This window comes from Gossypium raimondii, chromosome 5, assembly GCF_025698545.1.
Source record: "Gossypium raimondii isolate GPD5lz chromosome 5, ASM2569854v1, whole genome shotgun sequence".
NCBI classification, from domain to species: Eukaryota; Viridiplantae; Streptophyta; class Magnoliopsida; order Malvales; family Malvaceae; genus Gossypium; species Gossypium raimondii.
Window position 1 is genome coordinate 55779340 of NC_068569.1, and position 20518 is coordinate 55799857.

At 29.8% G+C, this 20518-nt stretch overlaps 2 protein-coding genes across 2 annotated transcripts; one reads left to right on the top strand and one right to left on the bottom strand.

The window, feature by feature from the left end:
• The first annotated feature begins 320 nt into the window (after positions 1 to 320).
• On the top strand, positions 321 to 13763 carry LOC128041164 (protein MAINTENANCE OF MERISTEMS-like). Its single transcript, XM_052630529.1, has 4 exons — positions 321 to 1028; positions 1107 to 1212; positions 13570 to 13698; positions 13758 to 13763. Exons 1-4 carry the CDS (start codon positions 352 to 354, stop codon positions 13761 to 13763), a joined length of 918 nt encoding a protein of 305 aa, XP_052486489.1. The 5' UTR covers positions 321 to 351.
• A 618-nt stretch (positions 13764 to 14381) lies between these two features.
• Positions 14382 to 15362, bottom strand: LOC105767329 (flavonol sulfotransferase-like). The gene has a single exon (XM_012586827.2). It carries the CDS (start codon positions 15360 to 15362, stop codon positions 14382 to 14384), a length of 981 nt encoding a protein of 326 aa, XP_012442281.2.
• Positions 15363 to 20518: the final 5156 nt, after the last annotated feature.

Sequence of the window (20518 nt, forward strand, 5' to 3'; positions counted from 1 at the left end):
TCCTTTCAAAATTCTCTCAAATTCCTTCTAAAATCCTCTCAATTTCCTTCAAAAAATCTCCAAATCCATATTAAATTTCTTTTTCATTAAATTTCATTATTTTAAGAAAATTTTAAAATTTTTTATTTTTTAAAATAATTTTAAAATTTTTAATATTTTCAACAATGGCCGGATCATTGATTCGTCTTGATAGGAATCACATCTCGGTGGAGCAAATGAAAATGGTAAGTATTAAATTTAAATTTTAAATTTTATTTAAGATATTTTAATTTATGTATTTTTAGATATTTATTAATTTATTTTTTCTTATAAAAGGCTGAAGATCGGGTATTGGAATGCAATATTCGGAATATGCATGCTCCTCCATCACCGTTAGTAGAGAACTACCTGCGGGAAGCGGGATTTTGGCACGTGGCGACGGTAGGCCGGGGATGCAAGTTGGAGACGAAACTGATCAGTGCGTTGATCGAGAGGTGGAGACCTGAGACGCACACATTTCATCTTCCATGTGGAGAGTGCACTATCACTCTAGAAGATGTCCATCTGCATTTGGGATTGCCGGTGGACGGGCACCTAGTCACTTGGTCTGCCCAATCTAACAATTGGGAGGCGGTGTGCTACGAGCTTTTGGGCGCCGTTCCGGATAAAATGGATGGAGGTAAGGTGAAGATGGGCTGGTTACGTGCCACCTTCCCCGGTCTGAATGAAAATTCAACCGAAATTGAACGAATCCGATATGCTCGATCATACATTCTTCAAATAATTGGAGGCTATCTCATGGCCGACACGTCACGGAGTCGTGTACATCTAAGGTGGCTACTAAAACTCGTTGATTTTAGAGCAGCCGGTGAATTTAGTTGGGGGTCTGCCGTTTTGGCAACATTATATCGGGAGATGTACGGGGCGACCAAACCGATGAGAGCAAAAATCGGAGGATGCCTGTCACTACTGCAATCATGGGCACGGTTTCGCTTTCCATTTCTACGTCCTCGAGTGAACCACCCATATACATTCCCACTCGTAACGAGGTAAATTTTATATTACATTTTGAAATTGTTATGTAGATTTTGTAAGAATAAAAGTATGCTAAAAATTTATTTAATTAGGTGGAACCATCCGGCGAGTTATCGTGGATTACCGTCTGAACTTGAAGATATACGGCTTCTATTGGACCAACGGTCGGAAGCAGAAGTAAGTATTACATTTAGAATTGTTTGGCACTCAGATAATTTTTTTTTTGTAATTTTAAAAAATTGATATTTCTTTTTTTTAATTTTTTTTAGATTAAAAAATTAATGAGTATAGTAAAATAATAAAAAATTATTTAAAATTATTTTTTAGCACTTAATTATAAAATGTTATAAAATAGTCATTTAATTATGTCTTTTGAATCATCTGTTTACGAAAAAAAAGTTACAAAATTGTCATTCAATTATTCAAATTTGGCTTCTTTTTTGTTGTTGTTGTTGCTACATACCTCAAAATTCAAGATAATTGAGTGACCAAAAATAATACTAATAGTGAAAGATCATTTCGTAAGTTTTATAATTAAATAGTAAAAAATCATAGTTAAGTGACTACTAATGTAATATAATCTAGATATAAAAATATGAAAAATAATTATTATATTTTATGTATAACTTCTAAATTGAAATAACGGAAAATTATTTTTAAAAATAGAATTGCATTAATATTAACTTGAACATTTAAAATGAATAGAAGATTATTGCATGTATAAGTTTTGTATGTGCAAATTGTATTTCTTTTCTTTTTTATCATGGTCGTTTTGTATATGCTAACAATTCTAAAATGCAACAGGATTAAAAACCTCAAAAGGTAATTTTATAATATGACAAAATTTAACAAAATAAAAAATAGAAATTGTTTTGTAAAAGATATGAAATATAGTGTAGCATTAAGTTGTTAGTTAAAAGAGGAAAGAATTCCACATTATCTAGGAATAAATCAGAACTTATTCATTTTTTTTGAATGGCGGTTCAAAAAACGTATTTCTACATCAAAAAGCGTATTGAAAAATGTTTGGAAAAAGAAAGGATATTAGGCGGCCTTGAAAGCTTTTTCATTAGCCAAATCTCTTTCTACGGGAATTCAAAAGTTTTTTGTACGCCAAATAAATTTGGAGTAATCTGAATTGGTTTAACTCGAATAAGATACAAAGGTTTTACTTTTTGAATTTTGAATATCTTTTTTCATTTCCGTGGGGGATTCTTATTTTCCCCATCGCCCATTTGTATTTGTTATGTTAGGGTTATAATAATTTGTTATTTTATAATATTCAATTTTAATAATTAAATAATAGAATAATCATTTTTTTTCTATTTATACTATAGCGAATCATGAGCACATATATATAAGAGCTTTAATCGGGTTGTCGAAACTAACCCATTTAGTTTCAATTTTGTAACTTTATGAATCATTATTTCTCCAATTACTATATCTCTTTCCCTGTTTTCAACCCAATGGAGAAAACCCTTTTCTAATTTAGTGGATATACAAATAATGTATCAATTTGAAGTGATCTAAAGAAATCCTATGTTTGTATAAGAAAATGTAAGAAAATAAATCAAGACATATTTTGGAATTCAAAATTGAAATACTTTTTGAAGTATGGTACAATTATGACAGAATCAAACGCTTTTTATATAACGAATGGTACAACCCAATATCTAGTTGGTTTGATAAATCCTTAAAACAAACGCAAAATGCTAACGATTAATACAAAATGACCTAAATCTTTTGAAATTGTTGGGGTGGTGCTGAAATTGTGATCTCTACAAATCATATTTTTCATTCATTTATTCAGTCAATTAATAAGCATTTTTTATAGATTCATAAAAATCATACAAAAGAATGAGAAATGAATCGTTAAAAATGAAAATGATAAAGAACCCTTTTTGTTTTGTTGAATTTTATCTATGAATTGAAGTTACAACTAGTTAGTTTAGTTACAATAAAGGAGTTCTCTTTAGGAAAACACAAACTAAAAATCTCTATTGACTACCTAATTAAATAGAAAGGATAATTAAATAAATAAAATGATACAATAAATACTAAAGATTCCTTTTGAACCTTCAAATTGCTATTTCAACGAGTTGTTATTTATCAATAAAAATTAAATGCTTCCTAACAAATTTGACATTTTACATTGAATTGACCCCTTCACCTTCAATCTCGACGATTGACTAAAAATGGGTTATTATGATTTCGAGCAAGCCGCTATGGTGAAATCGGTAGACACGCTGCTCTTAGGAAGCAGAATCTATATAAACATATATCTTACATCTCACGTTGTTTAAGAAAATAAGGTAAATGAGACTTTGGGTCTACATAAAGATATGTTTTGTAAGTTTTATTTCCACATTAATTGGTGGCACAAAAAAAAATAGTGTTGCCACTTTGGGTCTTTATATTGACTTATTCTCATAAATTTTCAATAAATTGCATCAACATCAGTGCGTTTTTGCATGACACGAGGAAAAACATGTCCTTGTCAATGCGTTTTTGGGTTTTCAATCTATATCTATAATTATTTTTAGAAGCAACCCATTTCCATAAAGAATTTCAGAAATGGGCCTTTATTGGTACTACTCCTCAGATAGCACTGCCCAACTTCATTTGAAGCCCTTGCGAATATAGGAGTTTATTTTTTTATATTATAACATAAGGATGAGTAAAATTTGATTTGATCAAAAAAATCAATAAAAAATTCAAATTTTGCTTTAAATAATTCGAGTTATTTGGATTAACTCGAATAAAAAAATCAAAATTTTTAATTTAACTCAACTATGAAATACACAATTCAAGTTATTACGTCATTTTGATAAATATTTATCTTTTTAAAGTTAAAAGTCCAAACTATTATATTTTTCATATAGTTAAATAATATTGTAGCTTTTTACAGGTAATATAAAATAAATAATTAAATACCATAATGGTATGCCAATACAATTATTTACTAAAGTGGTATGTTTGCAACAGTGTTAGGGGTGGAGAGCATGGAAAATGCTGCAACATGTTTTTTTTTTGACTTAATCATCAAAACATCATTACAATATGATATGGGATAAAAATATATATTTTAAGGGTGGAAGGTGTGAGAGATGTGGCACCAATATTCAAGTTATGAAAAAACTTAGTAAAAAAAGATCATATACGATCATTTAATACAAAATAAATTTATGGGGACCTGTAACGTGGTAGGTGGGGTAGAGGGAGAGAGATGAGCGAAACCACTGACCATTGTCCACCTGTGGCGGAAATGACTAATCGTTCACGAGTTGGGGAAAGAGAAAAAATTTTGGGAAAGGAAACGAATCGAGCTTGAATCTAGGGTATGTTCTTAGGGCTGTAAATGAATCGAGCTTGAACGAATGAATCTCTATTTATGTTCGTTTCTTTATTTTTAAGCTTGTTTGTATTCAGTTTGTATTCGTTAAGACTTTCAAAATGCTTGTTCGTGTTTGTTTATTTAAAATTATGTGTATTTATATTCGTTTGTTTAAGTTAAACGAACATGTTCTTGAATATATAATGAACATATTCGCAAACAATATTCATGAATATTAGCAAACAAACAAACAATAAATAAACATATATATAATTTTTAAATATAAAATAATCAAATATAAATATTAATAATTATATTGTAACTAAAAAATAAGCACACAAACCATAATAATTTTATTAATTTATATCAATGGAACAATAAACAAGCTTTGAATGATTTATTAAACGAGCTTTAAATGATCTATTAAACAAGTTTCAGATGAACATGAACAAGCTTGTTTAGGAACATAAATGAAGACAAGCTTTGTTCGTGTTTAGTTCGTTTAATAAAAGAGCCTTAAAATATTGTTCATGTTCATTTATTTAGATTAATAAACGAACATAAATGAACAAAAACTGCATTATTCATAAACTGTTCATCAACTGCTCTGTTTATTTTCAACCTTACTTCTTCTATTAATTAATATGTACTAATTAGACTTGATCATGGGCTGAGCCACCTACCTAGGCTTCAAAGCCCGCTCAAAAAGTGGGAGGATTTGGGTAAAATATAGGCCCCCAAAAAATGGGCTTGGAAAAAAATTAAGCCCATTTTCTAAAAGCCCGAGCCTCAAGTAGGATTTTTGGCCCTAGCCCAACTTGAATCAGCTTAAACTTTCTGTTTTGTTGTTGTTTTGTTGTCATTTCGCTATTATATTACTACTATTTTAGTATTATTGTTTGTATATTGTATAACTCTTGTTTTATTGTTACTTTTGCTACTATTTTAGAGTAATTTGCTTGCTAAGTTGCAACTATCTTAGTGTTATTTAAGTATAAACACTTTTTTTTAATATTTTCAATTTGTTGGGAAACATTTTTTAAAACATTTTTAGTTTTATTTTATGTATTATATTTTTAAAATTTATTTTATATAAAAAATAATCTAAAAAAATTAATACTGGTGGGTTGGATCAAGCTTGAGTTCAGCATTTTAATCTGGGTTGAGCTTTTTATCGGGTTAGCTTTTTAGCTCGAAAATGTCTACCAAACAATTTTTTAGGTCATCCCTAGGTGATTCAATACATGGATTCAATTAACTGAATTTATCCATTTTTAGAACCTACAATTCAATTAACCTTCGTGCTTTTTGTGTATTTATTTATCATTTGGTATGCTTAACACACTTTTACCTATTCACAATATAATAAATTGAACTAATTAGTTTAAAATTAAATAACCTCGAATCAATCCTATTTACATTCTCCTTAACCAATCGCACATATTTCTACAAGTTCGAACACAAACACAACACATACAAAAAGTAACTAAAAAAACATACTCCCCCCCCCCCAACAAACTTTATTCGGAGATTACCCGATTAGCTTGAAAAGTTCCTCTAGTTATGTCGGGCGATCTCCTCTTTGTTGCGATATGACAACTATCTCGGACCTCTTCATGCAAAATCTCAATTTCTTCGTGAAAAATAAAACACATAATTAAAAATAAAAAATAAAATTGAAATCAAAATAAATCATATGGGGAAGACAAATTTTTATTATATGCTTAGTTTTTACTTCAATGGCAATTTATTTTTATACTATTATTTTAATTTTTAATTTTTAAAATATATAATATTTAGTACCAAGCAAATAAATTTAATGATTTAAAAACAATATTTCGAAAATTTTAAAAGACGATATCATTAAAATTACAAACTCTAATTAAAACGACATTAAAAGGGTAAAACGGTAAATAGATTATTGAACCTTCAATTAGAGACTTAAACTGAACCGCTCAACTTTTGCGTTGTTCGTTGGTCTAAACGTTGAGCCATTTCGGTGGTCAAATAATTCTTCCAGTCTCAACCTTCCCTTCCTAAGAAAATGTTATTTTCCATCTCCCAATTTCCTTGCCCTCGACAATGTCTCCGGTTTTATTTACTTCCAAGCCACTTAAATTGTCGAAACGCATACTTTGTACAATGTTTTCAGCACCTTGTTGTTGTTCCTCCGACGAGAAAGGATAACCCATAAACTCTGCTGTTTTCTTAAGATACAAAACAAGTATCTTCAACCGATTCTTCATATTTCAAGAACATTAACTTGTCTGGATGTTCCAAACTTGCTTTCAAAGACCCCAAAACATGGTCCCAATAAGGCCCATACGGACTTACACCTTCATAAAACAATTGAACGCTTCATCAAGTTGAATGGGTTGAGCATTTTGGGATTTGCAAAGTGCGTGCAATGAAATGATACAATGAAACAAATGTATCTTTGGGGTCCCTGCAAATGTAAATAATTTTACAACCGAATCAATTATAGATCCGGTAAGAAGGAATAAGGAAGATGAGTGGCTAAAGAGGAATTCCAAGATGTCGATTAGTGGAAAAGCGGGCATGATCGAACTCCATGAAAGGCACAACATCATGAGGCGACTTGGAAAGTAAAGGGTGGTGGAATCATTGTATGAAGTTCTTGTAATAGCGGCGAAAGTGAGGATTTTAACCAGTCATGCTCTGTTCTTGGAGAGCTACAAAGGATGATATCAGTTGGTTGAGCCTGGAATTGTTGTTGAGCCGACAATGCTCCTTGTAGAAAAGGCGGGGTGAACCAAAAACCTTGATATTGATATTGATCTTCAGGAAAACCCCAACAATTCTCTTTAGGGAGAGTAGATATCATCTCTTTCAAATATTTTTGAAGCACATCTCTATTTTGTTTCTCAAGATGGGATTCCATGAGGGACAGGCTAATGAGTGCAAGTACGATATTACAAGGATGCCACTCTTCTTTCTCTTTTGTAAGGAGGCAGTGGGATGGAATGATATTTTTTAATATATAAAGAAATACTAAAATGAAAATATAAAGAAAAAGGAAAAGATAAACATCATTATCTGAATTATTTCCCCAATCAACAAAAAAGAAATTGAAAAGTGTGCCATCCATGCAGCACCTTCCACTTAGATAGTAGGGGCATAGTACCAATGATGGTCAATTTCTAAAATTATTTATGGAAATGGACTCCTCCAAAAATAATTATTGTTATGGATTGAAAATTTAAAAATAAGTTGATAGACCTGCTCCAAGCTAAATTTTTAATAAAGTTTATTTTTTAAAATATTATAAAAAAATCAACTTTTTTTAAATTTACGAGACTCAAAGTGGCAACACCTTTATTTTAAATTTTTTGGTGCCACCAATTAATATGAAAAATAAAACTTACAAAAGAAATTTTTATATAGACCCATAGTTTCATTTTACTTGTTTTCTTAGTAATGTGGGATGTAAGATATGTGTATATATAAACTCATGAATATGTTTGCAGCTTGTTCCTAGACAATGTGGGATTCCATCATATTTTAACTAACAATATAAGATTAAAGGCTACATTATATTTTATATTCCATCATTTGAAGGCCTTGCGAATATAAGATTTTATTGAAGATTGGGCAGAGCTGATCTGACCCATCCTTTCAATTGTACACCCGATGCATCATACTCAGATAGTACTGCCCAACTTCATTTGAAGGATTTGTGAATATAAGCGTTTATTTTTTTTTAAAAATTATATTATAATATCAGAGGGAGTAAAATTGATTTGATTAAAAAATTGATAAAAGATTTAAATTTTGAATTAAATGATTTGAGTTATTCGGATCAACTCGAAAAAATTAAATTTTTGATTTAACTCAAATATGAATTACACAATTCGAGTTACTACGTTGTTTTGATAAATGTTTATCTTTTCTAAGGTTAAAAGTAAAAACTATTGAGTTAAAAGGTAAAACTACATTATTTTAATAAAAGTTTACCCATTAACTTAAAAGGTAAAATCATTATATTATTATGTAGTTAAATAATATTGTGGGTATGCTTGATTCTTTTTCAAAGGTTGAAGTCAAATGGGTCGGATGGTCTAGAAATAAGGCCACAGATTATCTTAGTATGATAGTTCTAGCTAAGAATTGTAATGTGTCATTTGAATGGGATTATCCGAGCGATATCCACAATATTGTAATTATTGATTCTTGTTAATTGAGGTTGTGGCTTTCGAGCCGTTTTCTTTAAAAAAAAATATTGTGGCCTTTTTACTTGGGTAATATAAAATAAATAATTAAATACCATAATGGTATGCCAATATTATTATTTACCAAAATGATATGTTTGCAAAAGTGATGGGTGTGGAGGGCAAGAATGAGGCGGCACAATTTTTTTTTTTTCTGACTTAATCATCGAAACATCGTTATAAAATTATATGGGGTAAAAAAGTATTTTTTAAGGGTGGAGGACGTGAGAGAGGCGGCACCATTATTCGGGAAATAAAAAAACCTGATGAAAAAAGACCATATACGGTCATTAAATACAAAATAAATTTATGGGGAGTTGTAATGTGGCAGGTGGGGTGGAGGGAGAGAGATAGGCGAGGTTTTTTTTACATATATAATATAAAAATATTTAAAATGGAACACCACCTCGATTAATTATGGAAATGAGGTGTTTGGGGTGGTGGAGGGTGATGCACCCTAAATTTTGACACAAACAACTAACAGTTAAAAAAATTTTAAATGGTGCAGCCTTGTTGATAGGCACCACCAAAATATTTTTCCCATGCGATTACATGGGTTAAATACGGGTTTGGGTGGTGGTGCCCGTAGGAAAGGCGAGACCAATTGTTATCCTATTGTTTTGGGATCTGTCACCGTGTTATCCTATCATTTTGGTGCTGTATTGATGGTAGCAACAACATTGCTTATGACGAATGAATCAACATACTGAAGTCTAACACAATTTGGGCTTTTTGCAGTCTTGTATGCTGTAAGTTTGTCACTGATGTTATATCATTTCAAATCTTAAAACAAAATCAAAGGAAAAGAAACAAACAAAAAAAAAGAAAAGAAAAACAGGAGGAAAGGAAAAACATTATTTGAATTTAACCACCAATCCAAATTCTGACATTTAGCAAAAATATTCTCTAACGCTTACACCAAGACTCAAGCACCAGACTAAAGGATACACAAAAGTTTTACCATTAAACCAGTAAGCTCATTCTTGATATAAATTCACATAGAATTAAATTTAAGTCAATAGCTTAGGAATAGAGGTTAGTTTAAATTAAAATAGCAAAACTTCTAAAACTTGACTTGAGCCCTTGACCTCAAACACATTAACCCTTGAATCCAACCATCAGATACTCAAAATTTTTGGGGCGTTACAATTTGACACACTTGAATTCAAGAGAAAATTGTAGAAATAAAATTCTCTAAGGAGATTACTCTAGAAAATTTCTAGAGATATTTTTCTGATTTACAAATTGACCCAAAAGTTTAGAGAAATTATGAAATTACCCCACTGGTAATTTTTTTGAATTTTTTATTCGAAGTGAGCCCACACTCGGCAGACGTGAGCTCTAGGATAGCAGAGAAGATTACTCGGTCGAAGCGTTCATCCTAAACAAATAAAAAAGGTACAATTTTGATTAAGTATTTATTATTTTAGATATTACAACCAAAATCTTGTTTTGAAAAATTTTTAAAACTTTGGTTTTTCGCTAACTTTATTTTCCACTATGTTTTTCAAACTGTGTTTCCAACAAGGTAAACTTATGTACATAAGTTTGCAAATTTAAATGGTTTTCTTATAACTCTTAAGTTTTTCAGAAATAGGCTAAGGTTTTTTTTTCAATTAAAAATAAACAAGTGTTTTTAAAATGTCTGTTTTATAAACCCGATAGCTTACCATGTTATATATAGTGGGTTAAGGGGAATAAAAAAATAACACAAAAAATTGGGTCAGGCGACACTGGTCTGACCGCCTACGGTGAACATGACCGAACAATCACGGAATCACGGGGTCACCCCTTTTTCTTCTTTCTCAAGCTTGAAATCTCCCCTTTTGACTCCCATTTTTCATGCTTCCTTGTCTCGAGTTACTATTTTTTGTACAAACAATGGTGTCACTTGACTTTCCCCCTCCACCCATTAAAAACAAATTTTTAAAACATGTATATTCCCTGTATTTTACCCAGTTGTTCTTCATACTGATGTCGTCGTATAGGCTGACACCATCAATAAAATATTTGTTTTTTAATAACCTTATAATGGCCTAATGATGGCATCATGATTTTAGGGATAAAGTTGGGTGGTGTCGCCACCTTCTCAAGCACTAGCTTGGGTTACTTTTCAAGCCATACCATTTTGGTAAATAATTTGGTGGGCGTACCATTTAAGTTATTAACTTTTTTTTGTATTATTGGGGTAAAAAAACCCAAAATAATACAATTAACTATCCAATTAACAGTTTATTTACAAAAATAATATAAAAAAATAGTTACAAAAATGGGTCAAAGGAAAATTATTTACGAAAACGGGATATTTATTTAAAAAAAATCAAGGCAATCATGAGTTTTTTTAAAAAATAATAAATTTTTTGGCACCGCCATTGTGTCAGGTGGCATAGTTATGTGTTTTTTGAAAAATACCCGAGAAAATATGCGAATACTAGAGAACAAAAATATATTTTTAATGGTGTCATCGGTGTGTCAAGTGGCATCGATGTGTTTAAAAAAAGTGGTCTGAAATGAAAAAAAGAAAAAAAAAAGGTGTTAGGGGTCGAAGCCCGTAACTCTGTTTGGGTTCAAAGCGTCGTGACTTCATTCGATAATTTGAACGGTGAGGCGGTGTGTTTAACTGCGGGGAACAACATATCTCCCACTGGTGAAGATTCGGTAGTGCAAAATGAAGATCGAAGAAAGAGTAGTTCGAAGCTTTGGTCATTATTTTAGAAGATTTGGAGCCGGCTATTGGGAGATCTGAACAGTAGAAGTCAACGAGAAGAAGAAAATCTCTTCTTTGGTGTCAAAATTGGCACGAAAGGCCACCATAAACACCAAAATCGGTGGCTATTGAGTATGTCAGCTGGGGTTTTCAATTAAGGAGAAGAAGAGAAAGAAAATAAAATAAAATAAAAAATAGAAGCATTCAACATGAAAAGAAAAAGAAAGAAAAGAAATAAAAGAAAAGAAAGTTATGAAGCCCACGATTTTAATCCTATTCAAGTTGTCAGTCAAATTTTAAATGAGCTGGATTTTATCATGGAAGTTTGAACAACAAAATAGAAGCATTAAAAGTGTAACACCCCTAACCCGTAACCATCGCCGAAATAGGTTAAGAGGCATTACCGGACTTGCAACTTATTTCAGAACAGTAATTCTTCAACATTTAACTAATATCATATCATTTCAGTAATTATCAATCATTCATGATTGAAATTAATTATACACCATTATACAACAAAATTAGCGTTCTAAACTCACTTGATATTTATAATTTCTTTCCATACATTAATATAGACAATAAAAAAGTCATTTACTTCAATTTGGTCATTTTAACATTTTTACAAAATTACCCCTAAAGTTTTACTTTTATTCAATTTAGTCCTGAACCTAAAACATGTAAATTAGCTATTTTTAAAACAAATTAGCTGAATATTCAGATATATTTTCCTCCTCCTCCACTCCATTCCACATCCTTGATATATATATATAATGTCACTATTTACTTGTATACACATAACAAGTTGTTCACTTGATGTCATAGTCACTAAATTAATTATATCTTAAGCTAAAGAACTCCAAACTGAAATCCGCTAATTTTATCTGAAACTAGACTCACATATATTATTACGATAAAATTTTTAGAATTTATGGTTTAGCCAATAAGTACAATTTATTCTTTAAAATCATCACTGTTCTGCTATCTGACAGTTTTGCCCCTTCTTTACTAAAAATTAATTACCTCCTCGTACCGGATTCGGATAATGTTCCGTTTGTTTCTATTGAAAATAGACTCATCAAGAATTTTAAACATATAAATTATAACCCATAACTATTTTTACAAAATTTTTAATGATTTTCCAAAGTCAGAACAGGGGAACCCGAAATCATTTTGACCTTGTCTCACAAATTTTATTATATATCATAATTTAAAATTCCGTTGCTTACACTTTTTATTCTATGGAAGACTAGACTCGATAAAATTTAATTTCATATTTTATTAGACCTCTAATTCAATTTCTACGATTTTTGGTGAATTTTCAAATTCAGACTACTGTTGCTGTCCAAAACTGTTTTAGTATAAAATGTTGATAATCAAATTTATAACACCCTCCTTTCCTTTCTCTACAATATTTTCCATCACTTCCTCTTATTTCCTTTACTAACATATCAAGAACATAGAATCTTATATAATAAAACTCTACTTTAACATCAATTTCATACTTTTTCAATAATATCAAACTAAAAATATATTGAAATCTTGATGTTCTTAAAATTTTTCCTTTATAATTTTTAAAATTCCATCCTCGAGTCATCACTTAATTTGGTAAAATTACAATTTAGTCCCTCATAATTCTTCACCTATTCAATTTGGTCTTAATTCATCCATTTTTCTTATTTTACTATATCAAGAATAATATCTTACTGTAGAAATTTTTAGGATATTACAAAAGTACTCAACCTATAATGGCAAAACCATTTAAAAAAAAAACTTATAATTGTTTGATGAATGGGGAAAATGGGTTGGTGTCGTCAGTGTGTCAAGTGGCACCGACAAGGACTATTCAAAACACACATTTTCGTAAATAATTTTTCTCTAACCTATTTTCGTAATTAATTATTTTTATATTATTTTTGTAAAAAAAATCTCAATTAACTTATGACATCAATTTAATCAAATACTTAATATATCAAATAAATAAAAGTAAAATATCAATAGAGTTATATAAGTAATTATATATTAAAATAATATTAAAACACACACTTTGCTATTTTCTCTCACCCTCATATATATATATTTAAAAATCACATTTATTGAATGTATTGTATGAATAATCATTAAAGTGAGTCACCTTTTTCTCACCTCACTCATTCTTTATATATATATATATATATATATATATATATATATATTTCTAAATTTCACAAGCAATATAAATTTAAAAAAAAAAATCATTATTTTTTGCGAAAGCTTGCTATCTATATGTGCTTTGTCCTATTTGTCAGGCAGAGGAGGAATCGATGGCTCACTTGTTTCGTGATTGTGCCTCATCAAAGCAAGTGCTGGAGGGAATTGGGGTGAAGCTCTTAGCAGTAAACATGCAACAAAATTGGAAACAATGGTTAAAGGAGGAGGTAATGAAATGCAGTATAATGGTATGTAGATTGCTTGTTATTTCTTTTTGGGCTATCAGGCATAACCGTAACAAAATTTTCCTGTACAATGAGGGGGTTAGGGATCAGATCCAAGATGTTATCGGGTTTATACATGCTAGAAATAGAGCAGTTAAATGAGTTTTCTTGTCCTGTGCATACATCAAGGCCTCTTAGTTGGAAGCCACCAGAGGGGGAGATTATCAAATTTAATTTTGATGCTTCTTTTCACCAACAGGGCATTGAAGTGGAAAAACAAAGGGGAAAAGATTTGGTGATTTTTTTGCAAATTTTCTTCTTTGTATCTAATATTAATTAATTATTAATTTATTATTATATAGAAGGGATAGGTGGAGTTGTTATTAGTAGATTGTTGATTTTACCTTATAATTTGTCTGTCCTATTTGTATATTTGTTACAATATTCATATGGGGAAGACAACTTTTTATTATATGTTTAGCTTTTTTTGAAGTTATTTAACTGCCAACGAGCTTCAACTAAAGATTGAAGAAATAGTACAATAGATTTAGATGAGACTACTAATATTAATTACAAATTCCGGCCAAGATGACCTTATTTGAAAGTAATATTATTAAAAGAGATAAATACGAACTCTGATCAAGTTTAAGTCAACAATGGATGATAAATAGATTATAGATCTTCAATTAGAGACTTAAACCTGAACCGCTCAACTTTTGCAGTGTTCGTTGGTCTAAACGTTGAGCCATTTCAGTGGTCAAATAATTCTTCCAGTCTCCAACCTTCCCCTTCCGGAAGAAAATGTTATTTTCCATCTCCCAATTTCCTTGCCCTCGACAATGTTTCCCGGTTTTATTTACTTCCAAGCCACTTAAATTGTCGAAACTGCACAGCTGTACAATGTTTTCAGGCACCCCTTGTTGTTGTTCCTCTGACGAGAAAGGATAACCCATAAACTCTGCTGTTTTCTTAAGATACAAAACAGTATCTTCAACCAGTTCTTCATATTTCAAGAACATTAACTTGTCTGGATGTTCCAAACTTGCTTTCCAGTACCCCAAAACATGGTCCCAATATGGCCCATACGGACTTACACCTTCATAAAACAATTCGAACGCTTCATCAAGTTGAATGGGTTGAGCATTTTGGGATTTGCAGTGCCGTGCAATGAAATGATATAATGAAACAAATGTATCTTTGGGGTCCCGGCAAATGTAAATAATTTTGCAACCAGAATCAATTATAGATCTGGGTAAGAAGGAATAAGGAAGATGAGTGGCTAAAAGAGGAATTCCAAGATGTCGATTAGTGGAAAACTGGGCAAGCTTGAACTCCATGAAAGGCACAACATCATGAGGCAGCTTGGAAAGTAAAGGGGTGGGGGAATCATTGTATAAAGTTCTTGTAATAGTGGCAAAAGTGAGGGATTTTAACCAGGCTGTGCCTGTTCTTAGAGAGCTACAAAGGATGACATCAGTGGGTTGAGCCTGGAATTGTTGTTGAGCCGACAACGCTCCTTGTAGAAAAGACGGGGAGATCCAAAAACCTTGATATTGATAATAATCTTCAAGAAAACCCCAACGATTCTCTTTAGGGAGAGTAGATATCATCTCTTTGAAAGATTTTTGAAGCACATCTCCATTTTGTTTCTCAAGATGGGATTCCATGAGGGACAGGCTAATGAGTGCAAATACGAAATTACAAGGATGGCTTTGTAAATAGGCTGCCACTCTTCTTTTCCTTTTATAAGCAGGCAGTGGGATGGAATGATATTTTTTAATATATAAAGAAATACTAAAATGAAAATATAAAGAAAAAGGAAAAGATAAACAATCAACAAAAATGAAATTGCGCAGTCTGCACGCTGTCGCCTACTCAATACAGGGCAGAGCTGGTCGACCCATCCATGCTTCACCTTCCACTTAGATAGTAGGGGCATAGTACCGATGATGTCAATTTCTAAAATTATTTACCAAAATGGACCCCTCCAAAAATAATTATCGTTAAAATTTAAAAATATGTTGATAGATGTGCTCCAATTTAAAAAGAAGAACATCACTATCTCAGTTTCCCCAGTCAACAAAAATGAAATATAAAAATAGCAGTCTGCACGTTGTTGCATTCTTCTCCATTGATTCTCCAAGATGACTCACCTTCCATTCAAGTGCACACCCGATGCGTCACCTTCAACTCAGATACTGGGCCATAGTAAGATCCATTTCCAAAATTATTAACGAACCGAAAACTAAAAAAACGTACTGATGGACATACTTCAAATTGAGTTTTTAATAAATGTTTCATTTTTTAAAATATTACAATAATAGACTAATTTTTTTAAAAATTTACGAGAATAAATCTTTATAAAGACCCAAAGTGATAGCACTGCTTTTGTTAATTATTTGGTGTCACAAACTTACAAAACAAATTTTTATATAGTCATGAATAGGCTTAGAGATTATTCCAAGACAATATAAGATTTCATCTTCTTTTAACTAACAACATAAGATTAAATGCTACACTATATTTTATATTTTTTACAAAATAATTTCTATTTTTTATTTTGTTAACATTTTCTCATATTATAAAATTATCTTTTAAGATCTTTAATCTTGTTGCATTTTAGAATTGTTTGGTACAAAGATAGTATTTTCTTTTTGTAATTTTAAAAATTGATCTCTTTTTTTAAATTTTAGATTAAAATTAATGAGTATAATAAAATAATAAAAATATTTAAAATTTTTTATCACTTAATTATAAAATATTATAAAATAGTCATTTAATTATGTCTTTTAAATCATCTGCTTATAAAAAAGTTACAAAATTGTCATTCAATTATTCAAATTTCTCTTCCTCTTTTATTTTTTGTTGCTGCATACCTCAAAGTTCAGGATAATTGAGTGACCAAAAATAATACTAATAATGAGTGATCATTTTGTAAGTTTTATAATTCAATGGTAAAAAATTATAGTTAAGTGATTACTAATGTAATTTAATGTAGATATAAAAATATGAAAAATAGTTATTATATTTTATGTATAACTTCTAAATTGAAATAATGGAAAATTATTTTAAAAATAGAATTGCATGAATATTAACTTGAACATTTAAATAAGAAGATTATTGCATGTACAAGTTTCATATGTGCAATTTGTATTTCTTTTCTTTTTTATTATGGTAAAAACCTCAAAAGGTAATTTTATAATATGAGAAAAATTTAACAAAATAAAAAAAGAGAAATTGTTTTGTAAAAGATATAAAACATAATGTATCATTAAGTTGTTAGTTAAAAGAGGAAGGAATTCTACATTATTTAGGAACAAGTTGCAAATTTATTCATGAATCTATATAAACATCCCACATTGCTTTATGAAAACAAGGGGAATGAGACTTTGGATCTACATAAAGATATGTTTTGTAAGTTTTATTTCCACATTAATTGGTGGCACACAAAAAAATAATGTTGCCACTTTGGGTCTTTATATAGACTTATTCTTATAAATTTTCAAAAAATTGCATCTATGTCAGCGCGTGTTTGCCAGACACGAGGAAAAACGTGTCCTTGTCAGCACGTTTTTGGGTTTTCGATCTATACCTATAATTATTTTTAGAAGCAACCCATTTCCATAAATAATTTCAGAAATGAGCCTTTATTGGTACTATGCCCTAGATAGTATTGCCCAACTTCATTTGAAGCCCTTGCGAATATAAGAGTTTATTTTTTTATATTATAATATAAGGATGAGTAAAATTTGATTCAATCAAAAAATTTGATAAAAAATTTAAATTTTGATTTAAATAATTCGAGTTATTTGAGTTATTCGGATAACTCTAATAAAAATCAAAATTTTCAATTTAACTCAAACATGAAATACGCAATTCGAGTTATTACATCATTTTGATAAATGTTTACCTTTTTAAAGTTAAAAGTCAAAACTATTATATTGTTCATGTAGTTAAATAATATTGTGGCTTTTTTACAGGTAATATAAATAAATAATTAAATACCATAATGGTATGCCAATACAATTTTTACTAAAGTGGTATGTTTGCAACAGTGTTAGGGGTGGAGAGCATGGAAAATGTGGCAACATGTTTTTTTTTACTTAATCATCAAAACATCATTACAAAATGATATGGGATAAAAAATATATATTTTAAGGGTGGAAGGTGTGAGAGATGCGGCACCAATATTCGATTTATGAAAAAACTTAGTAAAAAAAGGCCACTGAAATCGGTGGCTATTGAATATGTCAGCTAGGGTTTTCAATTAAGGAGAAGAAGAGAAAGAAAATAAAATAAAATAAAAAATAGAAGCATTCAACATGAACCGAAAAAGAAAGAAAAAAATAAAAGAAAGGAAAGTTATGAAGCCCACGATTTTAATCCTATTCAAGTTGTCAGTCAAATTTTAAATAAGCTGGATTTTAACATGGAAATTTGAACAACAAAATAGAAGCATTAAAAGTGTAACACCCCTAACCTGTAATCGTCGCCGGAATAGGTTAAGAGGGATTACCGGACTTGCAACTCATTTCAGAACAATAATTCATCAACATTTAACTAATATCACATCATTTCAGTAATTATCAATCATTCATAATTGAAATTAATTATACACCATTATACAACAAAATTAGCATTCTAAACTCACTTGATATTTATAATTTCTTTCCATACATTAATATAGACAATAAAACAACTCATTTACTTCAATTTGGTTATTTTCAACATTTTTACAAAATTATCCCTAAAGTTTTACTTTTATTCAATTTAGTCCCTGAACCTAAAACATGTAAATTAGCTATTTTTAAAATAAACTCATATTAGCTGAATATTCACATATATTTTTCCACCTCCTCCACTCCATTCTACATCCTTGATATACATAATGCCACTATTTACTTGCATACTCATAACAAGTTGTTCACTTGATGTCATAGTCACTAAATTAATTATATCTTAAGCTACAGAACTACGAATTGAGATCCGCTAATTTTATCTGAAACTAGACTCACATATCTTCTTACCATAAAATTTTTAGAATTTATGGTTTAGCCAATAAGTACAGTTTATTCTTTAAAGTCATCCCTGTTCTGCTGTTTGACAGTTTTGACCCTTCTTCACTAAAAATTAATTATTTCCTCGTACGGGATTCGTATAATGTTCTTGTTTGTTTCTATTGAAACATATAAATTATAACCCATAATTATTTTTAAAAAAATTTTAATGATTTTCCAAAGTCAGAACAAGGGAACCCGAAATCATTCTGATCTTGTCTCACAAATTTTATTATATCTCATAATTTACAATTCCGTTGCTTACACTTTTTATTCTATGGAAGACTAGACTCAATAAAATTTAATTTCATATTTTATTCGACCTCTAATTCAATTTCTACTATTTTTGGTGAATTTTCAAATTCAAACTACTGTTGCTGTCCAAAACTGTTTTAGTGTAAAATGTTGATAACCAAATTTATAACACCCTCCTTTCCTTTCTCTACAATATTTTCCATCACTTCCTTTTATTTTCCTTCACTAACATATCAAGAACACAGAATCTTATATAATAAAACTCTACTTTAACATCAATTTCATACTTATTCAATAATATCAAACTAAAAATATATTGAAATCTTGATATTCTTACCTTGTCCTATTGATTTAAATCTTTAACTTGATTTTGTAACTAATTCACTAAAACTTAACATTCCATTTAAACATCCTAACACAATACTTTATTTCACACATAAATTTTTGTACACTTTACAATTTAGTCCTTATTATAAAATATTTAATGTAATTTGAAATTTTCCCACACATTCACTTTTTATATCATCAAACTTCATTTGTATTCTCTTTAAACATTCAAATTCACATAACCTATTTTGTTTACTTTACAATTTATTCTCGTTTTCTACTACTTCAATATACCATTTTAATTTTCATACATAATATTAGCACATTCACAATTAATTCAACTAATTAAGCATACTCTAGACTTGATTAAAATTAAATAAAGTAAATTTCTTAAAGTACTTACCTTGTCTCTTTAATTTCCTCACTTTTTCTACCATTTTCTTCACTTTCACTTCCAATTTCTCTCTTCCAAGATGATATTTTAACTCTCTAATGTCTCTACTTCACTTCTTCTTTTGGGTGGTTATGAAAATTTTCAAAGAATTTTAGAGAAAATGTGATATTTCATAGTAAAGGACCAAATTGTAAAGAAAAGAAAGTTCTTTCTTTCAATTCTCCCCATACGTTGGAATGCATGGGAGGTTGATGATAATTCTTCATCTTCCTTTTCTTATATATACTAAATAAAATAATAATAAAATAATAAAATATCATTTAAAAATTAAATTAAAATATTAATAAACTAATATTTATTTAATTAATCTAAAATATCTCCAACATCATCATTATCTTCTAGATTTCTCTCTTCTAATTGACCATTTTGCCCTTCATAATTTTTAAAATTTCATCCTCGAGTCATTATTTAATTTGATAAAATTACAATTTAGTCCCTCATAATTCTTCATCTATTCAATTTGGTCTTAATTCATCCATTTTCCTTATTTTACTATATCAAGAATAATATCTCACCGTAGAAATTTTTAGGATATCACAAAAAGTACTCAACCTATATTGGTAGAACCATTTTAAAAGAAAAAAAAACTTATAATTGTTTAATGAATGGGGAAAATGGGGTGGTGTCATCGGTGTGTCAAGTGGCACCGACAGGGACTATTCAAAACACACATTTCGTAAATAATTTTTCTCTAACCTATTTTCGTAATTAATTATTTTTATATTATTTT